The sequence below is a fragment of the Panulirus ornatus genome, chromosome 12 (genome assembly GCF_036320965.1).
Source record: "Panulirus ornatus isolate Po-2019 chromosome 12, ASM3632096v1, whole genome shotgun sequence".
Lineage (NCBI taxonomy): Eukaryota > Metazoa > Arthropoda > Malacostraca > Decapoda > Palinuridae > Panulirus > Panulirus ornatus.
Genome location: NC_092235.1, coordinates 18,028,444 through 18,051,739, shown reverse-complemented (window position 1 = coordinate 18,051,739; position 23,296 = coordinate 18,028,444). Strand labels below are relative to the sequence as shown.

Sequence of the window (23,296 nt, the reverse complement as noted above, 5' to 3'; positions counted from 1 at the left end):
GAGATGATATAGGAGGGATACATTCTTAAACAATGACATTTACTCAAGCCAATAAAGGACCACAGCAAAAGTATGTATCTGATTATACATGTAACAAATACATTTTTTCTACATTAAAAATTCCAAGCTGAACCGAGTAAAATAAACTGAAAAATAGGTGTTTGCTTTGAAGAATGTATGTGAGAAATACTTAGAAAAGCAAATGGATTTGTATGTAGCATTTATGGATCTGTAGAAGGCATACGATAGAGTTGATAGAGATGCTCTGTGGAAAGTATTAAGAATATATGGTGTAGGAGGCAAGTTGTTAGAAGCAGTGAAAAGTTTTTATCGAGGATGTAAGGCATGTGTACATGTAGGAAGAGAGGAAAGTGATTGGTTCTCAGTGAATGTAGGTTTGCAGCAAGGGTGTGTGATGTCCCCATGGTTGTTTAATTTGTTTATGGATGGGGTTGTTAGGGAGGTGAATGCAAGAGTTTTGGAAAGAGGGGCAAGTATGCAGTCTGTTGTGGATGAGAGAGCTTGGGAAGTGAGTCAATTGTTGTTCGCTGATGATACAGCGCTGGTGGCTGATTCATGTGAGAAACTGCAGAAGCTGGTGACAGAGTTTGGTAAAGTGTGTGAAAGAAGAAAGTTAAGAGTAAATGTGAATAAGAGCAAAGTTATTAGGTACAGTAGGGTTGAGGGTCAAGTCAATTGGGAGGTAAGTTTGAATGGAGAAAAACTGGAGGAAGTAAAGTGTTTTAGATATCTGGGAGTGGATCTGGCAGCAGATGGAACCATGGAAGGGGAAGTGAATCATAGGGTGGGGCAGGGGGAGGGGGCGAAAATTTTGGGAGCCTTGAAGAATGTTTGGAAGTCGAGTACATTATCTCGGAAAGCAGAAATGGGTATGTTTGAAGGAATTGTGGTTCCAACAATGTTGTATGGCTGCGAAGCGTGGGCTATGGATAGAGTTGTGCGCAGGAGGGTGGATGTGCTGGAAATGAGATGTTTGAGGACAATATGTGGTGTGAGGTGGTTTGATCGAGTAAGTAATGTAAGGGTAAGAGAGATGTGTGGAAATAAAAAGAGTGTGGTTGAGACAGCAGAAGAGGGTGTTTTGAAATGGTTTGGTCACATGGAGAGAATGAGTGAGGAAAGATTGACCAAGAGGATATATGTGTCAGAGGTGGAAGGAACGAGGAGAAATGGGAGACCTAATTGAAGGTGGAAAGATGGAGTGAAAAAGATTTTGAGTGATTGGGGCCTGAACATGCAGGAGGGTGAAAGGCGTGCAAGGAATAGAGTGAATTTGAACGATGTGGTATACCGGGGTCGACATGCTGTCAATGGATTGAACCAGGGCATGTGAAGCGTCTGGGGTAAACCATGGAAAGCTCTGTGGGGCCTGGATGTGGAAAGGGAGCTGTGTTTTCGGTGCATTATTACATGACAGCTAGAGACTGAATGTGAATGAATGGGGCCTTTGTTGTCTTTTCCGAGCGCTACCTCGCACTCATGAGGGGGGAGGGGGTTGTTATTCCATGTGTGGCGAGGAGGCGATGGGAATAAATAAAGGCAGACAGTATGAATCATGTACATGTGTATATATGTATATGTCTGTGTGTGTATATATATGTGTACACTGAGATGTATAGGTATGTATATTTGCATGTGTGGACGTGTATGTATATACAAGTGTATGTGGGTGGGTTGGGCCATTCTTTCGTCTGTTTCCTTGCGCTACCTCACTAAAGCGGGAGACAGCGACAAAGCAAAATAAATATATAAATATAGAGAATACTTACTCTTAAGTGGGCTGATGAAGGTATACATCCCTCAAGGACACAAATGCTGCCTACCCCAGAGAACAATGTCTGTTGATAAGAAGCCCCTTGGTTTTCTTTTTGCTGGCGACAAATCTGAAATCATTGAGAAAATAACACTGCATGATAGCTGAGGATATCATCTGTGTCTAAACATTTCTAACAGACACGACTACCTACCTTTACATTTTCAATGAAAGTTGAACAAATCAACACTGGAAGACAGCTGACAAGTGGGCAGAAACAAAATTAAGAACATTTGTGAAGGAAGAGGTAGATAGACCTAAGTTTCTGATTATTTTTGAACTGGATGAAGACCATCCAAAGAGGAAAGGGTGGAAAGGAAGAAATACTGATAAACAGACTACTGGAAGCTACAAATGTCATATGCAATTTTTGAAATAAAAGAAACAAAATCAATTGACTGTCAAAATATATAGAAAATGATAAATGGTAAATGATGCAGTGAAACATGTACTCAAGGATGGTAAAGTTCTAATAATGGGGTATTTCAGTCATACAGAGAATATGGATTCTCAAGGATCATAGAGAGACAAGTTCTCAGGATGAATAAAGGAAAATTTAGTGTATCAACTGTCTCAGGTAAGTTGATTCACCATCATTACTATATCTTATCTTTACATATTGTAGCTTACTTAATAATCAAAAATACAATATATGAAATCAGTTGTAAAAAGGCACAAAGTAATGCCTGAGTTTGATTACTAAGTATGAAGTAAATGAGAACATAACATGGAGAGAGAGGAAACTAACCTAAATTTCGAAAAATAATACATAACACATAAACATAAAGTGGGAAATGGAGATATGCAGCCATGATATGGGTCTCTGTTATGGATGGTCCTGTGAATTTACAATGACAAAGTAGGAATATGGGTACTTTTAAATGCAAAAAAGGAGGGTAGTTTAAAAAAATTGCCATTTGTGTTTCAATATGAAATAAAGAGGAATAATTTATGGATATGATATAGAAGAGATATTGATAGTATAGCAGCTAGCTAAAATTTGAGAGGTAAAAGAAAGCTAGAAATGAGTATATCAAAATAAGAAAAGAGGAAAAGACAATGTCTGCAAAGAATATTACAGAAAAGGCAAGAGATATCATCAGCGAACAACAACTGACTCACTTCCCAAGCCCTCTCATCGACAATGGACCACATACTTGCCCCTCTCTCCAATACTCTTGCATTCACCTCTCTAACCACCCCACCCATAAAGAAATTAAACAGCATGGAGACATCATGCATCCCTGCTGCAAACCGACATTCACTGGGAACCAATCACTTTCCTCTCTTCCCAATCTTACACATGCCTTACATCCTTGACAAAAACTTTTCACTGCTTCTAGCAACTTACCTCCCACACCATATACTCTTAATACCTTCCATAAAGCATCTCTATCAACTCTATCATATCCCTTCTCCAGATCCATAAATGCTACATACAAATACATTCATTTTTCTAAGTATTTCTCACATACATTCTTCAAAGCAAACATCTGATCCTCACATCCTCTACCACTTCAGAAACCACACTGCTCTTCTCCAATCTGATGCTCTGAACATGCCTTTACCCTCTCAGTCAATAACCTTCCATATAATTTCCTAGGAATACTCCACAAACTTATACCTCAGAAATTTGAACACTCACCTTTATCCCCTTTGCCTTTGTACAATGGCACTATGCATGCATTCCACCAATCCTCAGGCACCTCACCATGAACCAAACATACACTGAATATCCTTACCAACCAGTCAACAACACAGTCACCTCCTTTTTTAATGAATTCCCCTGCAATACCATCCAAACCCACCGCCTTGCCGGCTTTCATCCTCCACAATGCTTTCACTACCTCTTCTCTGTTTACCAAAACATTCTCCCTGAGCCTCTCACTTTGCACACCACCTTGACCAAAACATCCTATATCTGCCATTCTATCATCACACACATTCAACAAACCTTCAAAATACTCACTCCATTTCCTTCTCACTTCATCACTACTTGTTATTACCTCCCCATTGGTCCCCTTCACAAATGTTCCCATTTGTTCTCTTGTCTTATGCACTTTATCTACCTCCTTCCAAAACATCTTTTTATTCTCCCTAAAATTTAATAATACTCTCTCACCCCAACTCTCATATGCCCTCTTTTTCAACTCTTGCACCTTTCTCTTGACCTCCTGCCTCTTTCTTTTATACATCTCCCAGTCATATGCACTACTTCCGTGCAAAAATCATCCAAATGCCTTTCTCTTCTCTTTTACTAACAATCTTACTTCTTCATACCACCACTCACTACCCTTTCTAATCTGCCCATCTCCCACCTTTCTTATCCCACAAGCATCTTTTGTATGAGCCATCACTGCTTCCATAAATACATCTCATTCCTCCCCCACTCCCCTTACATCATTTGCTCTCACCTTTTTCCATTCTGCACTCAATCTCTTCTGGTACTTCCTCACACAAGTCTCCTTTCCAAGCTCATTTACACCATTCTCTTCAACCCTACATTCTCTCTTCTTTTCTAAAACCTCTACAAATCTTCACCTTCACCCCCACAAGATAATGATCAGACATCCCTCCAGTTCCCCCTCTCAGCACATAAACATCCAAAAGTCTCTCTTGCAAGTGCCTATCAATTACGTGTAATTTAGTACCGCTCTCTGGCCCTCTCTCCTACTTACATACGTATACTTATGTATATCTCTCTTTTTAAACAGGTACTCCCAATCAAGCTCTTCACCATTTACAACACTGAACACCCCATGTACACCAATTATTCCCTCAACTGCCACATTACTCACCTTTGCATTCAGGTGAAAAAGAGGGCAAATGAGAGTTGGGGTGAGAGAGTATCATCAAACTTTAGAGAGAATGAAAACATGTTTAGGAAGGAGGAAAATAAAGTGCGTAAGACAAGAGAACAAATGGGAACATCTGTGAAGGGGGCAAATGGGGAGGTAATAACAAGTAGCGATGAAGTGAGGAGATGGAGCGAGTATTTTGAAGGTTTTTTGAATGTGTTTGATGATAGAGTGGCAGATGTAGGGTGTTTTGGTCAGAGTGGTGTGTGAAGTGAGAGGGTCAGGGGAGAATAAGAGCAAGGTTATTAAGTTCAGTAGGGTTGAGGGACAAGTTAATTGGGAGGAAAGTTTGAATGGAGAAAAACTGGAGGAAGTGAAATGTTTTAGACATCTGGGGTTGGACTTAACCACGGATGGAACCATGGAAACAGATGTGAGTCACAGGGTGGGGGAGGGGTAAAAAGGTTCTGGGAGCGTTGAAGAATATGTGGAAGGCAAGAATGTTATCTTGGAGAGCTCAAATGGGTATGTTTGAAGGAATAGTGGTTCCAACAATGTCATATGGTTGAGAGGCATGGGCTATAGATAGGGTTGTGCGGAGGAGGGTGGATGTGTTGGATATGGAGTGTTTGAGGACAATATTTGGGGTAAGAGAGATGTACGGAAATATGTGGAAATAAAAAGAGCATGGTTGAGACAGCAGAAGAGGGTGTGTTGAAATGGTTTGGACATATGGAGAGAAAGAGTGAGGAAAGATTGACAAAGAGGATATATGTATCAAAGGTGGAGGGAAGAAGGAGAAGCATAAGACCAAATTGGAGGTGGGAGGATGGAGTGAAAAATATTTTGAGCGATCAGGGCCTGAACACACAGTAGGGTGAAAGGCAGGGAAGGAATAGAGTGAATTGGAATGATGTGGTATACTGGGGCCGACGTGCTGTCAATGGACTGAACCAGTGCATGTGAAGTGTCTGGGGTAAACCATGGAAATGTCTATATATATATATCATACTTGATCGCCGTTTCCTGCATCAGCGAGGTAGCACCTGGAAATAAACGATGAATGGTCCATCCACACATATACATACACGAATGTCCATACACGCACATATACATATCAGAATATACACATATACATACATATACATACACAAACACAAACATATACATATATACATATGTACATATTCATACTTGCTTCCCTTCATCCATTTCTGGCACTACCCCATCCCACAGGAAATAGCATTGCTATCCCCTGCTTCAGCGAGGTAGCCCCATGAAAACAAACAAAATAAGACCAAATTTGCTAACACTATCTCTAGCTGTCATGTGTAATGCACTGAAACCACAGTTCCCTATCCACATCCAGGCCTCATAGACCTTTCCATGGTTTACTCCCGACATTTAACATGCCCTGGTTCAGCCCACTGACAGCACATCAACCCCAGTATAGAACATCATTCCAATTCACTCTACCCCTTCCATGCCTCTCACCCTCCTGTATGTTCAGGCCCTGATCACTCAAAATCATTTTCACTCCATCCTTCCACCTCCAATTTGGTTTCTCGCTTCTACTTGTTCCCTCACCCTCTGACACATATGTGCTCTTTATCAATCTTTCCTCAATCATTCTCTTCATATGTCCAAACCATTTCAATACACCCTCTTCTGCTCTCTCAACCACACTCTACTTATTTCCACATATCTCTCACCTTTTCATTACTTACTTGATCAAACCACCCCACACCACATATCCTCAAACATTTCATTTCTAACATATCCATCCTCCTCACAACCACATAATGTTCCTATAGTGGTTTGATATGTTTATGGATGGGTTGGTTGGGTAGGTCCACTGACATACACAAATACACTTGGGAACCAATCCCTTTCCTCTCTTCCTACCTTGAAACTACTATTCCTTAAAATATACCCATTTTTCCTCTCTGAGATAACATCCTCTCCATCCACACATTCTTCACCACTCCCAGAACCTTCGCCGCCTCCCCCACTCTGTGACTCACTTCCGCTCCCATGGCTCCATTCACTGCTAAGTCCACTCCCAGATATCTAAAACACTACACTTCCTCCAATTATTCTCCATTCAAACTATTATTATTATTATTATTATTTTGCTTTGTCGCTGTCTCCTGCATTAGCGAGGTAGCGCAAGGAAACAGACGAAAGAATGGCCCAACCCACCCATATACACATGTATATACATACACGTCCACACACGCAAATATACATACCTATACATCTCAATGTATACATATATATACACACACAGAAATGTACATATATACACATGTCCATAACTCATAGTCTGCCTTTATTCATTCCCATCGTCACCTCGCCACATATGCAATAACAACCCCCTCCCCCTCATGTGTGTGAGGTAGCGCTAGGAAAAGACAACAAAGGCCACATTCATTCACACTCAGTCTCTAGCTGTCATGTAATGATGCCCCGAAACCACAGCTCCCTTTCCACATCCAGGCCCCACAGAACTTTCCATAGTTTACCCCAGACGCTTCATATGCCCTGGTTCAATCCACTGACAGCACGTTGACCCCGGTATACCACATCGTTCCAATTCACTCTATTCCTTGCACGCCTTTCACCCTCCTGCATGTTTAAGCCCCGATCACTTAAAATCTTTTTCACTCCATCTTTCCACCTCCAATTTGGTCTCCCACTTCTCATTCCCTCCACCTCTGACACATATATCCTCTTGGTCAATCTTTCCACACTCATTCTCTCCATCTGACCAAACCATTTCAAAACACCCTCTTCTGCTCTCTCAACCACACTCTTTTTATTACCACACATCTCTCTTACCCTATTATTACTTACTGGATCAAACCACCTCACACCACATATTGTCCTCAAACATCTCATTTCCAGCACATCCCCTCTCCTCCACACAACTCTATCCATAGCCCACGCCTAGCAACCATATAACATTGTTGGAACCACTATTCCTTCAAACATACCCATTTTTGCTTTCAGAGATAATGTTCTCGACTTCCAAACATTCTTCAACACTCCCAGAATTTTCACCCCTTCCCCCACCCTATGATTCACTTCCGCTTCCATGGTTCCATCCATTGCCAAATCCACTCCCAGATATCTAAAACACTTCACTTCCTCCAGTTTTTCTCCATTCAAACTTACCTCCCAATTGACTTGACCCTCAACCCTACTGTACCTAATCTTGCTCTTCTTCACATTTACTCTCAGCTTTCTTCTTTCACACACATTACCAAACTCAGTCACCAGCTTCTGCAGTTTCTCACATGAATCAGTCACCAGCGCTGTATCATCAGCGAACAACAACTGACTCACTTCCCAAGCTCTCTCATCCACAACAGACTGCATACTAGCCCCTCTTTCCAAAACTCTTGCATTCACCTCCCCAACAACCCCATCCATAAACAAATTAAACCATGGAAACAACACACACCCCTGCTGCAAACCTACATTCACCGAGAACCAATCACTTTCCTCTCTTCCTACACATACACATGCCTTACATCCTCGATAAAAACTTTTCACTGCTTTCTAACAAATTGCCTCCCACACCATATATTCTTAATACCTTCCACAGAGCAACTCTATCGTATGCCTTCTCCAGATCCATAAATGCTACATACAAATCCATTTGCTTTTCTAAGTATTTCTCACATACATTCTTCAAAGCAAAACCCTGATCCACACATCCTCTACCACTTCTGAAACCACACTGCTCTTCCCCAATCTGATGCTCTGTACATGCCTACACCATCTCCATCAATATCCTCCCATATAATTTCCCAGGAATACTCAACAAACTTATACCTCTGTAATTTGAGCACTCACTTTTATCCCCTTTGCCTTTGTACAATGGCACTATACAAGCATTCCACCAATCCTCAGGCACCTCACCATGAGTCATACATACATTAAATAACCTTACCAACCAGTCAACGATACAGTCACCCCCTTTTTTAATAAATTCCACTGCAATACCATCCAAACCTGCTGCCTTGTTGGCTTTCATCTTCCACAAAGCTTTTACTACCTCTTCTCTGTTTACCAAATCATTTTCCCTTACCCTCTCACTGTGCACACCACCTCTACCAAAACACCCTACATCTGCTACTCTATCATTAAACACATTCAACAAACCTTCATAATACTCACTCCATCTCCTTCTCACATCAACACTACTTGTTATCACCTCCCCATTAGCCCCCTTCACTGATGTTCCCATTTGTTCCCTTGTCTTACGCACTTTATTTACCTCCTTCCAAAACATCTTTTAATTCTCTCTAAAACTTAATGATACTCTCTCAACCCAACTCTCATTTGCCCTCTTTTTCACCTCTTGCACCTTTCTCTTGACCTCCTGTCTCTTTCTTTTATACATCTCCCACTCATTTGCATTATTTCCCTGCAAAAATCGTCCAAATGCCTCTCTCTTCTCTTTCACTAACAATCTTACTTCTTCATCCCACCACTCACTACCCTTTCTAATCTGCCCACCTCCCAAGCTTCTCATGCAACAGGCATCTTTTGCGCAACCCATCACTGCTTCCCTAAATACATCCCATTCCTCCCCCACTCCCCTTGCATCCTTTGTTCTCACCTTTTTCCATTCTGTACTCAGTCTCTCCTGGTACTTCCTCAAACAAGTCTCCTTCCCAAGCTCACTTACTCTCACCACTATCTTCACCCCAACATTCTCTCTTCTTTTCTGAAAACCTCTATAAATCTTCACCTTCGCCTCTACAAGATAATGATCAGACATCCCTCCAGTTGCACCTCTCAGCACGTTAACATCCAAAAGTCTCTCTTTCACGCGCCTATCAATTAACACATAATCCAATAACGCTCTCTGGCCATCTCTCCTACTTACATACGTATACTTATGTACATCTCTCTTTTTAAACCAGGTATTCCCAATCACCAGTCCTTTTTCAGCACATAAATCTACAAGCTCTTCACCATTTCCATTTACAACACTGAACACCCCATGTACACCAATTATTCCCTCAACTGCCACATTACTCACCTTTGCATTCAAATCATCCATTACTATAACCCAGTCTCGTGCATCAAAACTACTAACACACTCACTCAGCTGCTCCCAAAACACTTGCCTCTCATGATCTTTCTTCTCATGCCCAGGTGCATATGCACCAATAATCACCCATCTTTCTCCATCCACTTTCAGTTTTACCCATATTAATCTAGAGTTTACTTTCTTACACTCTATCACATACTCCCACCACTCCTCTTTCAGGAGTAGTGGTACTCCTTCCTTGCTCTTGTCCTCTCACTAACCCCTGACTTTACTCCCAAGACATTCCCAAACCACTTTTCCCCTTTACCCTTGAGCTTCGTTTAACTCAGAGCCAAAACATCCAGGTTCCTTTCCTCAAACATACAACCTATCTCTCTTTTTCTCATCTTGGTTACATCCACACACATTTAGACACCCCAATCTGAGCCTTCAAGGAGGATGAGCACTCCCTGCGTGACTCCTTCTTCTGTTACCCCTTTTAGAAAGTTAAAATACAAGGAGGGGAGGGTTTTCCAGCCCCCCGCTCCCGTCCCCTTTAGTCGCCTTCTACGACACGTGAGGAATGCGTGGGAAGTATTCTTTCTCCCCTATCCCCAGGGATGAATTCAAACTGTCATCCCAAATAACTTATCCCTCAACCCCAGTGAACTTTGCTCTTACTTTTTTTTCATTATTTTGCTTTGTCGCTGTCTCCCGCGTTTGCGAGGTAGCGCAAGGAAACAGATGAAAGAAATGGCCCAACCTACCCCCATACACATGTATATACATACACATCCATACACGCAAATATACATACCCATACATCTCAATGTACACATATATATACACACACAGACACATACATATATACACATGCACACAATTCACACCGTCTGCCTTTATTCATTCCCATCGCCACCTCGCCACACATGGAATAACATCCCCCTCCCCCTCATGTGTGCGAGGTAGCACTAGGAAAAGACAACAGAGGCCCCATTCGTTCACACTCAGTCTCTAGCTGTCATGCAATAATGCCCGAAACCACAGCTCCCTTTCCACATCCAGGCCCCACACAACTTTCCATGGTTTACCCCAGACGCTTCACATGCCCTGATTCAATCTATTGACAGCACGTCGACCCTGGTAAACCAGATCAATCCAATTCACTCTATTCCTTGCCCGTCTTTCACCCTCCTGCATGTTCAGGCCCAGATCACTCAAAATCTTTTTCACTCCATCTTTCCACCTCCAATTTGGTCTCCCACTTCTCCCCGTTCTCTCCACCTCCGACACATATATCCTCTTGGTCAATCTTTCCTCACTCATTCTCTCCATGTGCCCAAACCATTTCAAAACACCCACTTCTGCTCTCTCAACCATGCTCTTTTTATTTCCACACATCTCTCTTACCCTTACATTACTTACTCGATCAAACCACCTCACACCACACATTGTCCTCAAACATCTCATTTCCAGCACATCCACCCTCCTGCGCACAACTCTATCCATAGCCCACGCCTCACAACCATACAACATTATTGGAACCACTATTCCTTCAAACATACCCATTTTTGCTTTCAGAGATAATGTTCTCGACTTCCAAACATTCTTCAAGGCTCCCAGGATTTTCGCTCCCTCCCCCACCCTATGATTCACTTCCACTTCCATGGTTCCATCCGCTGCCAAATCCACTCCCAGATATCTAAAACACTTTACTTCCTCCAGTTTTTCTCCATTCAAACTTCCCTCCCAATTGACTTGACCCTCAACCCTACTGTACCTAATAACCATGCTCTTATTCACATTTACTCTTAGCTTTCTTCTTTCACACACTTTACCAAACTCAGTCACCAGCTTCTGCAGTTTCTCACATGAATCAGCCACTAGCGCTGTATCATCAGCGAACAACAACTGACTCACTTCCCAAGCTCTCTCATCCCCAACAGACTTCATAATTGCCCCTCTTTCCAAAACTCTTGCATTCACCTCCCTAACAACCCCATCCATTTATTCACATTTATTCTCAACTTTCTCCTATTCCACACTTTTCCAAATTCAGTCACCAACTTTTGCAGTTTCTCACCTTAATTAGCTAGCAGAGCTGTATCATTGATGCACAACAACTGACTCACCTCCCAGGCCTTATCATCCCCAATAGACTATATACTCCTCCCTCTCTCCTAATATCTTGCATTCACCTACCTAACCAACCCATCCATAAAGAAATCAAAGAACCATGGGGACATTACACACCTCTGCCACAGACCTACCTTCACTAGGAACCAATCATTTTCCTCTCTTCCTACTCATACACATGCCTTACATCATTTGTAAAAACTTTTCACTGCTTCTAGCAGCTTTCCCAAAGCATCTCTATCAACTCTACCATATACCTTCTCCAGATCCATATATGCTACATACAAATCCTATTTGTTTTTCTAAGTATTTCTTACATACATTCTTCAAAGCAAACTCTTGATCCACACATCCTCTACCAATTCTAAAACCACACTGCTCTTCCCCAATCTGATGCTCTGTACATGCCTTCATCCTCTCTATCAATACCCTTCCATATAATTTCCCAGGAATTCTCAACAAACTTATACCTCAGAAATTTGAACACCCACCTTTATGCCCATTCCCTTTGAACAATGGTACTATGCATGAATTCCACCAATCCTCAGGCACTTCACCATGATCCATACATACACTGAATATCCTTATCAACCAATCAACTACACAGTCAACCCCTTTCTTAATAAATTTTACTGAAATACCATCCAAACCCGCCGCCTTGCTGGGTTTCATCTTCCGTGAAGCTTTCACTACCACTTCCCTCTTAACCAAACCATTCTCCCTGACCCTCTCACCTTGCACACCATCCCAAACAAAACACTATATCAGCCACTCTATCATCAAACACATCACCAAACCTTCAAAATACTCCTTCCATCTCTTTCTCATTTCATCACTACCTGTTTACACTTCCCCCCTTGCCACTTTCACCAATGTTCCCATTTGTTCTGTTGTCTTATACACATTATTTACCCGCTTCCAAAACATCTTTCTATTCTCCCAAAAGTATAATGATACTTTCTCACCCCAGCTCTCATTTGCCCTCTGTTTCAACCCTTGCACCTTCCTCCTAACCTCCTGTCCCTTTCTTTTATACATCTCTCAATCAATTGCACCTCTCCTTCATAAGTATTGTCCAAACACCTCTCTTTTCCCTTTCCCTAACAACTTTACTTCTTCATCCCATGATTCACTACCATTTCTAATCTGCCCACCTCCCATCTTCCTCATGCCACATGCATCTTTTGCACATGCCATCAATGATTCCCTAAATACATCCTATTCCTCATCCGCTTCCCTCACAACATTTGCTTTCAGTTTTTGCCATTCTACACTCAATCTCTCCTGGTACTTCCTCACACAAGTCTTCTTTCCAAGCTCACTTATTCTCACCACTCTCTTCTCTCCAACATTCTCTCTTCTTTTTTTAAAAACCTCTACAAATCTTCACCTTCGCCTCCACAAGATAGTGATCTTACATCCTTCCAGCTGCCTCTCTCAGCACATTAAACATCTAAAAGTCTCTCTTTTACATGCCTATGAATTAAAACATAATCCAATAATGCCCTTTGACCATCTTTCCTGCTCACATACTTACACTTACGTATATCCCTCTTTTTTAAACCAGGTATTCCCAATCACCAGTCTTTTTTTCAGTACACAAATCTACAAGCTCTTCACCATTTCCATTCCCAATGCTGAATACCCCAAGTACACCAATTATACCCTCAACTACCACATTACTCACCTTCACATTTGAATCACACATCACTCTCTTGTGCAACAAAGCTGCTGACACACCCACTTAGCTGCTCCCAGAAAAATAGCCTCTCATGATCTTTCTTCTCAAGACCAGGTGCATCGGCACCAATAACCAACCATCTCTCTCTCCATCCACTTTCAGTTTTACCCATATCAATCTAGAATTTACTTTCTTACACTCCATCACACACTCCTACAACTCCTGCTTCAGGAGTAGTGCTACTCCTTCCTTAGCTCTTGTCCTCTCACCAACCTCTGACTTACTCCCAAGACATTTCCAAACCATTCTTCCCCTTTACCCTTGAGCTTCATTTTACTCAAAGCCAGGACATCCAGGTTTCTTTCCTCAAACATACTACCTATCTCTCCTTTCTTCTCATCTTGGTTGCATCCACACACATTCAAACGCCCCAGTCTGAGCCTTCAAGAAGGATGAGCTCTCCCCGCTTGACACCTGTTTCCCCTTTTCGAAATTGAAATTCAAGGAGGGGAGGGTTTCCAGGCCCCCCCCCTATTAGTCATCTTCTATGACATGCGGGGATTACATGGGAAGTATTCTTTCTTCCCTATCCCTAGGGATATATAAATATTGTATTCCTTTATATATATTCATGTTATTCACCATTAATGTTGTGCTTATGTATGAAATAAGAGTAGTGTGAAACAAAGTTTAAAAAACAAAACCCTGAATATCCTTCCCACACATGCCAGATGATCTCCATTTTCACTAAGTTTCAGCATGAACAGCCAAGGTGGACAACATGAAGCCCATCACATAATTCTATCCAACATATCATCATGTATAGTAGTTAGAAAATTTATTCAGTTTTTCAACCCAATCAAGGTCCTACTGAATATCTGTTCAGGATTTGGTAAGTCATATATCATTTGATGTGATTGCCAAGACCTAACAAAAGTTATGGTTTAGGGTAATGTGGTAAACTATGATCCAATAATAAGGCTGCAGGTGACTAAGTCTTTACCTGAGAGTACCTTTCCTTGACCTTTGGGTAAGTGAGTGAGAATGTAATTCTAAGTTACAGAGATGGGCAACAAAATCTTATCCTGGGATAACCTCTCCTCAATGGCACTTAGTATATTATTTGTCTTTCTGCACATCATGGGTCATTTCAATGAGAAGCACTTTCTTCTCTGTACCTCTCACTGAAAATGACATCATTGTGAATTATCAATCTCTATACGTGCCAATTTGTGGATTTTGTATTCACATCATACCTGCTCATGTTCATCCAGAATAAGTTTACAAAAGAAGAGAAAAATGGGTATAATGCTGAATACTCATCAAAGAATACACTTCTAAATATTTCTTTACTAGTGTAGGTAGAAAAGCTGTGTGCTTAATTTCAAAGAAAGTATGGAAGATCTAAAAAATTACAAGTTGCAATGCCATTTTGAGAGCAAACATGCAAGCACATACAAGCAGGTTCATTATAAAGAAAAAACCTAGGAATGGTTGTTCAAGTGCAAAAGAAGAAACATATTTTCACTACAAGAATGAACTGTGATCACAAAGCTACCAAAAACAGAAAACCATTCTCAGAAGGAGAATTTATAAAGAAATACATGGCTGGCTGCCTTTATCTTATGTCCACACACTAAAAAATAGTCTGAGAAAATGAGTTTGCTGAGGATACTGAATCAGTTGTTATTTCTTTATCTAATATTTGTTAGCTGTTTCCCATGAAGCAAAGTCTATGGAACCAAGGTAACAGACAAAGAATGGCCTCAACTGTTTATAACCATTCTCAAGCTGTCAAGCATAATGCACTAAAACTACAGCCTCCCTATCTATGGCCAAGCCCAAAAGATCTTTCCATGGTTTCCCCTAACTGCTTCACATTCCCTCACTCAGCTCACTGATAGCAAATTTCCCCTGTATACCGCATTGCTTCAATTTGATTTATTCCATGCACACATCACATTCATCCTGCATCGACAGCCCGTGATCACTCAGATCATCATTTCATCCTTCTCCCTACTCCTCAGTTCCCCTTCTCCTCGTTCCCTCCATTTCCAAAATGCACATACTCTTAGCTAGCCTCTCCTCAAACATCCTCTCCTTGTGTCCAAACTATTTTAGCACAGCCTCTTCAGCTCTCTCATCTGCACTCCTCTTACTACTACACACCTTACTCTTAACCATCATATCTTATTCAATTAGTCCTCCTCACATCACATTTTGACCTTAAACATTTCCTTTACAACACATCAACTAACTTACATAATTTTTTATCTATGGCCCATGACTCCCACCCACACAACACTGTCAAGAATACTTAATCATCAAACATTCCCATCTTTGCTGTCAACAATGTGACCTCTCCTTCCACACGCATCTCAATGTGCCTTGAACCTTAGCCCCCTCACTCACCCTAAGACTTCCCTCAGCTCCCATCTGCTGCTATATCCACTCTCACATATCCAAGAGGAAAAGCATTCCTTTATTCAAAGATTGTGCAACATCATCTCTTCTTCATCCACTAATAAGTCTTTCTAGTCTTTAACTAAGTTCATCACTAACAAGTTCTATCACTCTACCTTTCCTTAAGTTTTCCGTTCTGACAGTACTTTAGTGGTCTCTCCCGTAGACACAGCAACTCTCTTTGGTTGTTTCTCCTTTAACTCTACCATGGATGACTAACATTCCTCCTCCTCCTGAGGCACATCATAATCACTTTCTGAAGTCCAAAAAAATCTTCTCTCTGTGGACACAAGCAAAGCTTATGGACTTGATGGTATCCATCCCCATATTTCTTTTTAAAAACCAGAACTTTTCCTTCTTACTGGAAACGCTCTGGTACATCCCATCTCTAAGAAGGCCAATCATCTTAACTCTGCTAACTATCATCCTGTTGCTTTGACATTTACTATTTCCAAAGCCTATGAATCCCTCCTCAGCTCCCATATCCTCAGACATCTTGAATCTCACCAGTATGGCTTCCATAAGGTGAGGTCCACTGGTTATATTCTTTCCTATCTTAATAATGTCTGGTCATCATCCCTAAAATTTTTGGGATCCTACAAAGTTGCCCTTGATAAATCCAAAGGTTTTGACTAAGCATCCCACTTTTGGTTTCCCTCCCTCACTTTCCTACCTCAAATCTAGTTTCCTATCTGGTAAATCTATCTCATCTTCTCCTGAAAGAATTCCCTTAGTAAACTTTGACCTGGACAGGATATCTCAGTGGGGTAGATGACATATGGTTGAGTTTGATGCCTCCAAGTCCTAACTTATGCCCATCTCTCCATCAAAAATTCTTCGCAACTTTCCTCTCTTCTATGATGGATCTGTAATTCCACCTCTTGACTCAAAGAACTTACTTGTATTACCATAACATCCACACTATCTCTGAAAACCTTACATTATGGAAACAGCTAAGTCTGCCGAAAAGAAACTGGGAGTCCTATAAAGATGTTGAAATTTCTTTTCTTCTGAACAGTTGCTGTTTAAACAGAAACTGATCCATCCTTGTATAGATCACTGCTCTCATATCTATGGTAATTCTAGCTCTGCATCCATACCTGACAATTAAAAACAGTGAGACATCACCTTTCCCAGGCTAACTTCAAAACTTGACCCACTTGCCCTAAACCACAGCCCTATGCTGCAATATTAGTTCACTTTCCCTGTTCTATATTTATCAATCTGGTTTTCATTACCAGAGAGCTGGCTGACTGTGTGCCCCCATCATTAACTAGCCACACAAAACTCAGTAAGCTGCTGCATCACATAATGACCATGTCATTGGCAACTCAAGGGGGTATCTGTTTTGAAAACTGTTTCTTTTCTGACACTCAAGGCTCTAGAACTCTATCCTCTCATGTCTTTCCTAAAAACTATGACCTGGCACTCTTTAAAAGACAGGTTTTTCACTTCCTCCAAAACTTGTAAATACTTAACCTTGTCTTTCCTTTTACCTTACCATTAACTTCTTTCAATTAAGGCCTGGCCTGATGTGGACTTCTGTCCATGACTGGAGCCTCCAACAGGGAAAAAAATCCTTCAGGTTCTCTCCTTTCAAACTCACACTCCAACTAACCTGTCTCCCTTCACTGCTCAACTTGATGACATTATTTCTATTCATATTAACTCTCAATTTTCTCATTTCACACATCTCCCAAAACTCAGACACCAGCATCTGCAATTTTTCACTCAGATCTACCACCAGAGCCAAACAAACAGCAATTGACTCCTCCCAAGCCCTACTCTCTTCCAACAGACTGCAAACATGCCCCTCTCTTCAAGATCCTCACATCCACCTCCCTCACCACTTGATCTATCATTATATTAAACTTTTAATATCAGGTAAAGGACAAAGCTAGCAATTTTGAATATTTTTTACTAGCACTCAATGAGACTTGTGATGTCCAAGACACAACATGGCTGATAATTTTCAATCAAGTTACACAAGAATTTTTGAGTTAACATAAGAACTGGCAATAATACTGTCAAAGAAAGATATGGCGACTGGATAAAACTTACTGAAGGCAATAAATGTGTATTGGTGGAGATCATTCATGGATTTCCAAGTTTGACAGTCAAAAGAAATAGGGATGCTGAAAAGAACTCATGACTAAGTCAAAGAAATGAATGCTGAGCAGAATACTGTTTCCCTGTCTAACTATCTATCTATATCTCTGATGTCTGTTCCAACTAGAACTCCTTCAAGGAGGTGGCCACAGCAACAGTCTCCATAACTAGTGAAATCTAGTGCCACTTTTAAGCCTTTAGTGCCTTACCCTTAACAGGCCACTGGCAGAAGGCAACTCTAGTGCAGTATTTGCAGAGGCTCCTACCTAAAGTTTCTACTGACCACTTCTATCCAATTCTTCTACCTAATGTTTCTCCCCAATACTCCCTACACTGCATCATTTACCAAAAGGTCTTTTGTAAGTGTTCTAAATCTAAGCAATATAGTAGACACAGTTTCAAAAGTGGTCAACTACATTCAAGCACGAGATATTGTTATAAAGAAAAGTTTAAAGCTAACACAAATAGAGGACGAGTCAAAGAAACTGAAAAAGCAATTTAAGGATCATGAAATGAGTGAGAATCAGAAAAATACAATAACTTGGTACGAACAAAAATTCAGTTTAGTGGAAGGGATTTAGGAAGTGGGGGATAGGGGAAAAAAATACTTCCCACACATTCCTCACGTAACGTAGATGGCGACTAAAGGGGATGGGAGCGGGGGGCTAGAAACCCTCCCCTCCTTGTATCTAAAACTTTCTAAACGGGGAAACAGAAGGAGTCACGTGGAGAGTGCTCATCCTCCTCGAGGCTCAGATTGGGGTGTCTAAATGTGTGTGGATGTAACCAAGATGAGAAAAAAAGGAGAGATAGGTAGTATGTTTGAGGAAAGGAACTTGAATGTTTTGGCCCTGAGTGAAACAAAGCTCAAGGGTAAAGGGGAAGAGTGGTTTGGGAATGTCTTGGGAGTAAAGTCAGGGGTTAGTGAGAGGACAAGAGCAAGGGAAGGAGTAGTGCTACTCCTGAAACAGGAGTGGTGGGAGTATGTGATAGAGTGTAAGAAAGTAAACTCTAGACTGATATGGGTAAAACTGAAAGTGGATGGAGAGAGATGGGTGATTATTGGTGCATATGCACCTGGGCATGAGAAGAAAGATCATGAGAGGCAAGTGTTTTGGGAGCAGCTGAGTGAGTGTGTTAGTAGTTTTGATGCACGAGACCTGGTTATAGTGATAGGTGATTTGAATGCAAAGGTGAGTAATGTGGCAGATGAGGGAATAATTGGTATAATGGGGTGTTCAGTGTTGTAAAAGGAAATGGTGAAGAGCTTGTAGATCTATGTGCTGAAAAAGGACAGGTGATTGGGAATAACTGGTTTAAAAAGATATATATACATAAATATACCTATGTAAGGGTAGTGAGTGGTGGGATGAAGTAAGATTATTAGTGAAAGAAAAGAGAGAGGCATTTGGACGATTTTTGCAGGGAAAAAATGAAAGTGAGTGGGAGATGTATAAAAGAAAGAGACAGGAGGTCAAGAGAAAGGTGCAAGAGGTGAAAAAGAGGGAAAATGAGAGTTGGGGTGAGAGAGTATCATTAAATTTTAGGGAGAATAAAAAGATGTTTTGGAAGGAGGTAAATAAAGTGCGTAAGACAAGGGAGCAAATGGGAACTTTAGTGAAGGGGGCTAATGGGGAGGTGATAACAAGTAGTGGTGATGTGAGAAGGAGATGGAGTGAGTATTTTGAAGGTTTGTTAAATGTGTTTGATGATATAGTGGCAGATATACGGTGTTTTGGTCGAGGTGGTGTGCAACGTGAGAGGGATAGGGAAAATGATTTGGTAAACAGAGAAGAGGTAGTAAAAGCTTTGCGGAAGATGAAAGCCGGCAAGGCAGCAGGTTTGGATGGTACTGAAGTGGAATTTATTAAAAAAGGGGGTGACTGTATTATTGACTGGTTGGTAAGATTATTTAATGTATGTATGATTCATGGTGAGGTGCCTGAGGATTGGCAGAATGCTTGCATAGTGCCACTGTACAAAGGCAAAAGGGATAAGAGTGAGTGCTCAAATTACAGAGGTATAAGTTTGTTGAGTATTCCTGGTAAATTATATGGGAGGGTATTGACTGAGAGGGTGAAGTCATGTACAGAGCATCAGATTGGGGAAGAGCAGTGTGGTTTCAGAAGTGGTAGAGGATGTGTGGATCAGGTGTTTGCTTTGAAGAATGTATGTGAGAAATACTTAGAAAAGCAAATGGATTTGTATGTAGCATTTATGGATCTGGAGAAGTCATATGATAGAGTTGATAGAGATGCTCTTTGGAAGGTATTAAGAATATATGGTGTGGGAGGCAAGTTGTTAGAAGCAGTGAAAAGTTTTTATCGGGGATGTAAGGCATGTGTACGTGTAGGAAGAGAGGAAAGTGATTGGTTCTCAGTGAATGTAGGTTTGAGGCAGGGGTGTGTGATGTCTCCATGGTTGTTTAATTTGTGTATGGATGGGTTTGTTAGGGAGGTGAATGCAAGAGTTTTGGAAAGAGAGGCAAATATGCAGTCTGTTGTGGATGAGAGAGCTTGGGAAGTGAGTCAGTTGCTGTTCATTGATGATACAGCGTTGGTGGCTGATTCATGTGAGAAACTGCAGGAGCTGGTGACGGAGTTTGGTAAAGTGTTTGAAAGAAGAAAGTTAAGAGTAAATGTGAATAGGAGCAAGGTTATTAGGTACAGTAGGGTTGAGGGGCAAGTCAATTGGGAGGTAAGTTTGAATGGAGAAAAACTGGGGGAAGTAAAGTGTTTTAGATATCTGGGAGTGGATCTGGCAGCAGATGGAACCATGGAAGCGGAAGTGAATCACTGAGTGGGGGAGGGGGCAAAAATTCTGGGAGCCTTGAAGAATGTTTGGAAGTCGAGAACATCATCCCAGAAAGCAAAAATGGGTATGTTTGAAGGAATAGTGGTTCCAACAATGTTGTATGGTTGCAAGGCATGGGCTATGGATAGAGTTGTGCGCAGGGGGGTGGATGTGCTGGAAATGAGATGTTTCAGGACAATATGTGGTTTGAGGTGGTTTGATCGAGTAAGTAATGTAAGGGTAAGAGAGATGTGTGGAAATAAAAAGAGTGTGGTTGAGAGAGCAGAAGAGGGTGTTTTGAAATGGTTTAGTCACATGGAGAGAATGAGTGAGGAAAGATTGACAAAGAGGATATATGCGTCAGAGGTGGATGGAACAAGGAGAAGTGGGAGACCTAATTGGAGGTGGAAAGATAGAGTGAAAAAGATTTTGAGTGATCGGGGCCTGAACATGCAGAAGGGTGAAAGGCGTGCAAGGAATAAGTGAATTGGAATGATGTGGTATACCGGGGTCGACGTGCTGTCAATGGATTGATGCAAGGCATGTGAAGCGTCTTGGGTAAACCATGGAAAGTTCTGTGGGGCCTGGATGTGGAAAGGGAGCTGTGGTCTCGGTGCATTATTACATAACAGCTAGAGACTGAGTGTGAATGAATGGGGCCTTTGTTGTCTTTTCCTAGCACTAACTCGCACACATGAAGGGGGAGGGGGTTGTTATTCCATGTGTGGTGGGGTGGCGATGGGAATAAATAAAGGCAGACAGTATCAATCATATACATGTGTATATATGTATATGTCTGTGTGTGTATATATATGTATACATTAAGATATATAGGTATGTATATATGCATGTGCGGACGTGTATGTATATACATGTGTATGTGGGTGGGCTGGGCCATTCTTTCGTCTGTTTCCTTGCGCTACCTCGCTAACGCGGGAGACAGCGACAAAGCAAAATAAATAAAATAAATAATAAAAACGTATGCAAGTAGAAGAGATGGCCAGAGAGCGCTGTTGGATTATGTGTTAATTGATAGGTGTGCGAAAGAGAGACTTTTGGATGTTAATGTGCTGAGAGGTGCAACTAGAGGAATGTCTGATCATTATCTTGTGGAGGCAAAGGTGAAGATTTGTTGAGGTTTTCAGAAAAGAAGAGAGAATGTTGGGGTGAAGAGAGTGGTGAGAGTAGGTGAGCTTGGGAAGAACACTTGTGTGAGGGAGTACCAAGGGAGACTGAGTACAGAATGGAAAAAGGTGAGAACAAAGGATGTAAGGGGAGTGGGGGAGGAATGGGATGTATTTAGGGAAGCAGTGATGGCTTGTGCAAAAGATACTTGTGGCATGAGAAGCGTGGGAGGTGGGCAGATTAGAAAGGAGTAGTAAGTGATGGGATGAAGAAGTAATATTATTAGTGAAAGAGAAGAGAGAGGCATTTGGATGATTTTTTCAGGGAAAGAATACAAATGAGTGGGAGATGTATAAAAGAAAGAGGCAGGAGGTTAAGAGAAAGGTGCAAGAGGCAAAAAAGAGGGAAAATGAGAGTTGGGGTGAGAGAGTATCATAAATTTTAGGGAGAATAAAAAGATGTTTTGGAAGGGGGTAAATAAAGTTCGTAAGGCAAGGGAACAAATGGGAACATCAGTGAAGGGGGCTAATGGGAAGGTGATAACAGATAGTGGTGATTTGAGAAGGAGATGGAGTGAGTATCTTCAAGGTTCGTTGAATGGGTTTGATGATAGAGTGGCAGATATAGGGTGTTTTGGTCGAGGTGGTGTGCAAAGTGAGAGGGTTAGGGAGAATGATTTGGTAAACAGAGAAGAGGTAGTAAAAGCTTTGCGGAAGATGAAAGCCGGCAAGGCAGCAGGTTTGGATGGTACTGAAGTGGAATTTATTAAAAAAGGGGGTGACTGTATTGTTGACTGGTTGGTAAGGTTATTTAATGTATGTATGACTCATGATGAGTGCCTGAGGACTGGCTGAATGCTTCCATAGTGCCACTGTACAAAGGCAAAGGGGATAAGAGTGAGCGCTCAAATTACAGAGGTATAAGTTTGGCTGATTCATGTGAGAAACTGCAGGAGCTGGTGACGGAGTTTGGTAAAGTGTTTGAAAGAAGAAAGTTAAGAGTAAATGTGAATAGGAGCAAGGTTATTAGGTACAGTAGGGTTGAGGGGCAAGTCAATTGGGAGGTAAGTTTGAATGGAGAAAAACTGGGGGAAGTAAAGTGTTTTAGATATCTGGGAGTGGATCTGGCAGCAGATGGAACCATGGAAGCGGAAGTGAATCACTGAGTGGGGGAGGGGGCAAAAATTCTGGGAGCCTTGAAGAATGTTTGGAAGTCGAGAACATCATCCCAGAAAGCAAAAATGGGTATGTTTGAAGGAATAGTGGTTCCAACAATGTTGTATGGTTGCAAGGCATGGGCTATGGATAGAG

General features: G+C 41.4%; 1 protein-coding gene across 6 annotated transcripts in view; it reads right to left on the bottom strand.

Annotated features, from left to right (window-relative positions):
- LOC139751815 (microcephalin-like) overlaps window positions 1-23,296 on the bottom strand; it is a 225,100-nt gene that overhangs the window by 56,302 nt on the left and 145,502 nt on the right. For all 6 annotated transcript variants that reach the window (XM_071667407.1, XM_071667406.1, XM_071667409.1 and 3 more), the window contains one exon: window positions 1,791-1,904. In XM_071667407.1, coding sequence (XP_071523508.1) covers window positions 1,791-1,904 — 114 coding nt within the window. The remainder of the gene's footprint in view (window positions 1-1,790; window positions 1,905-23,296) is intronic.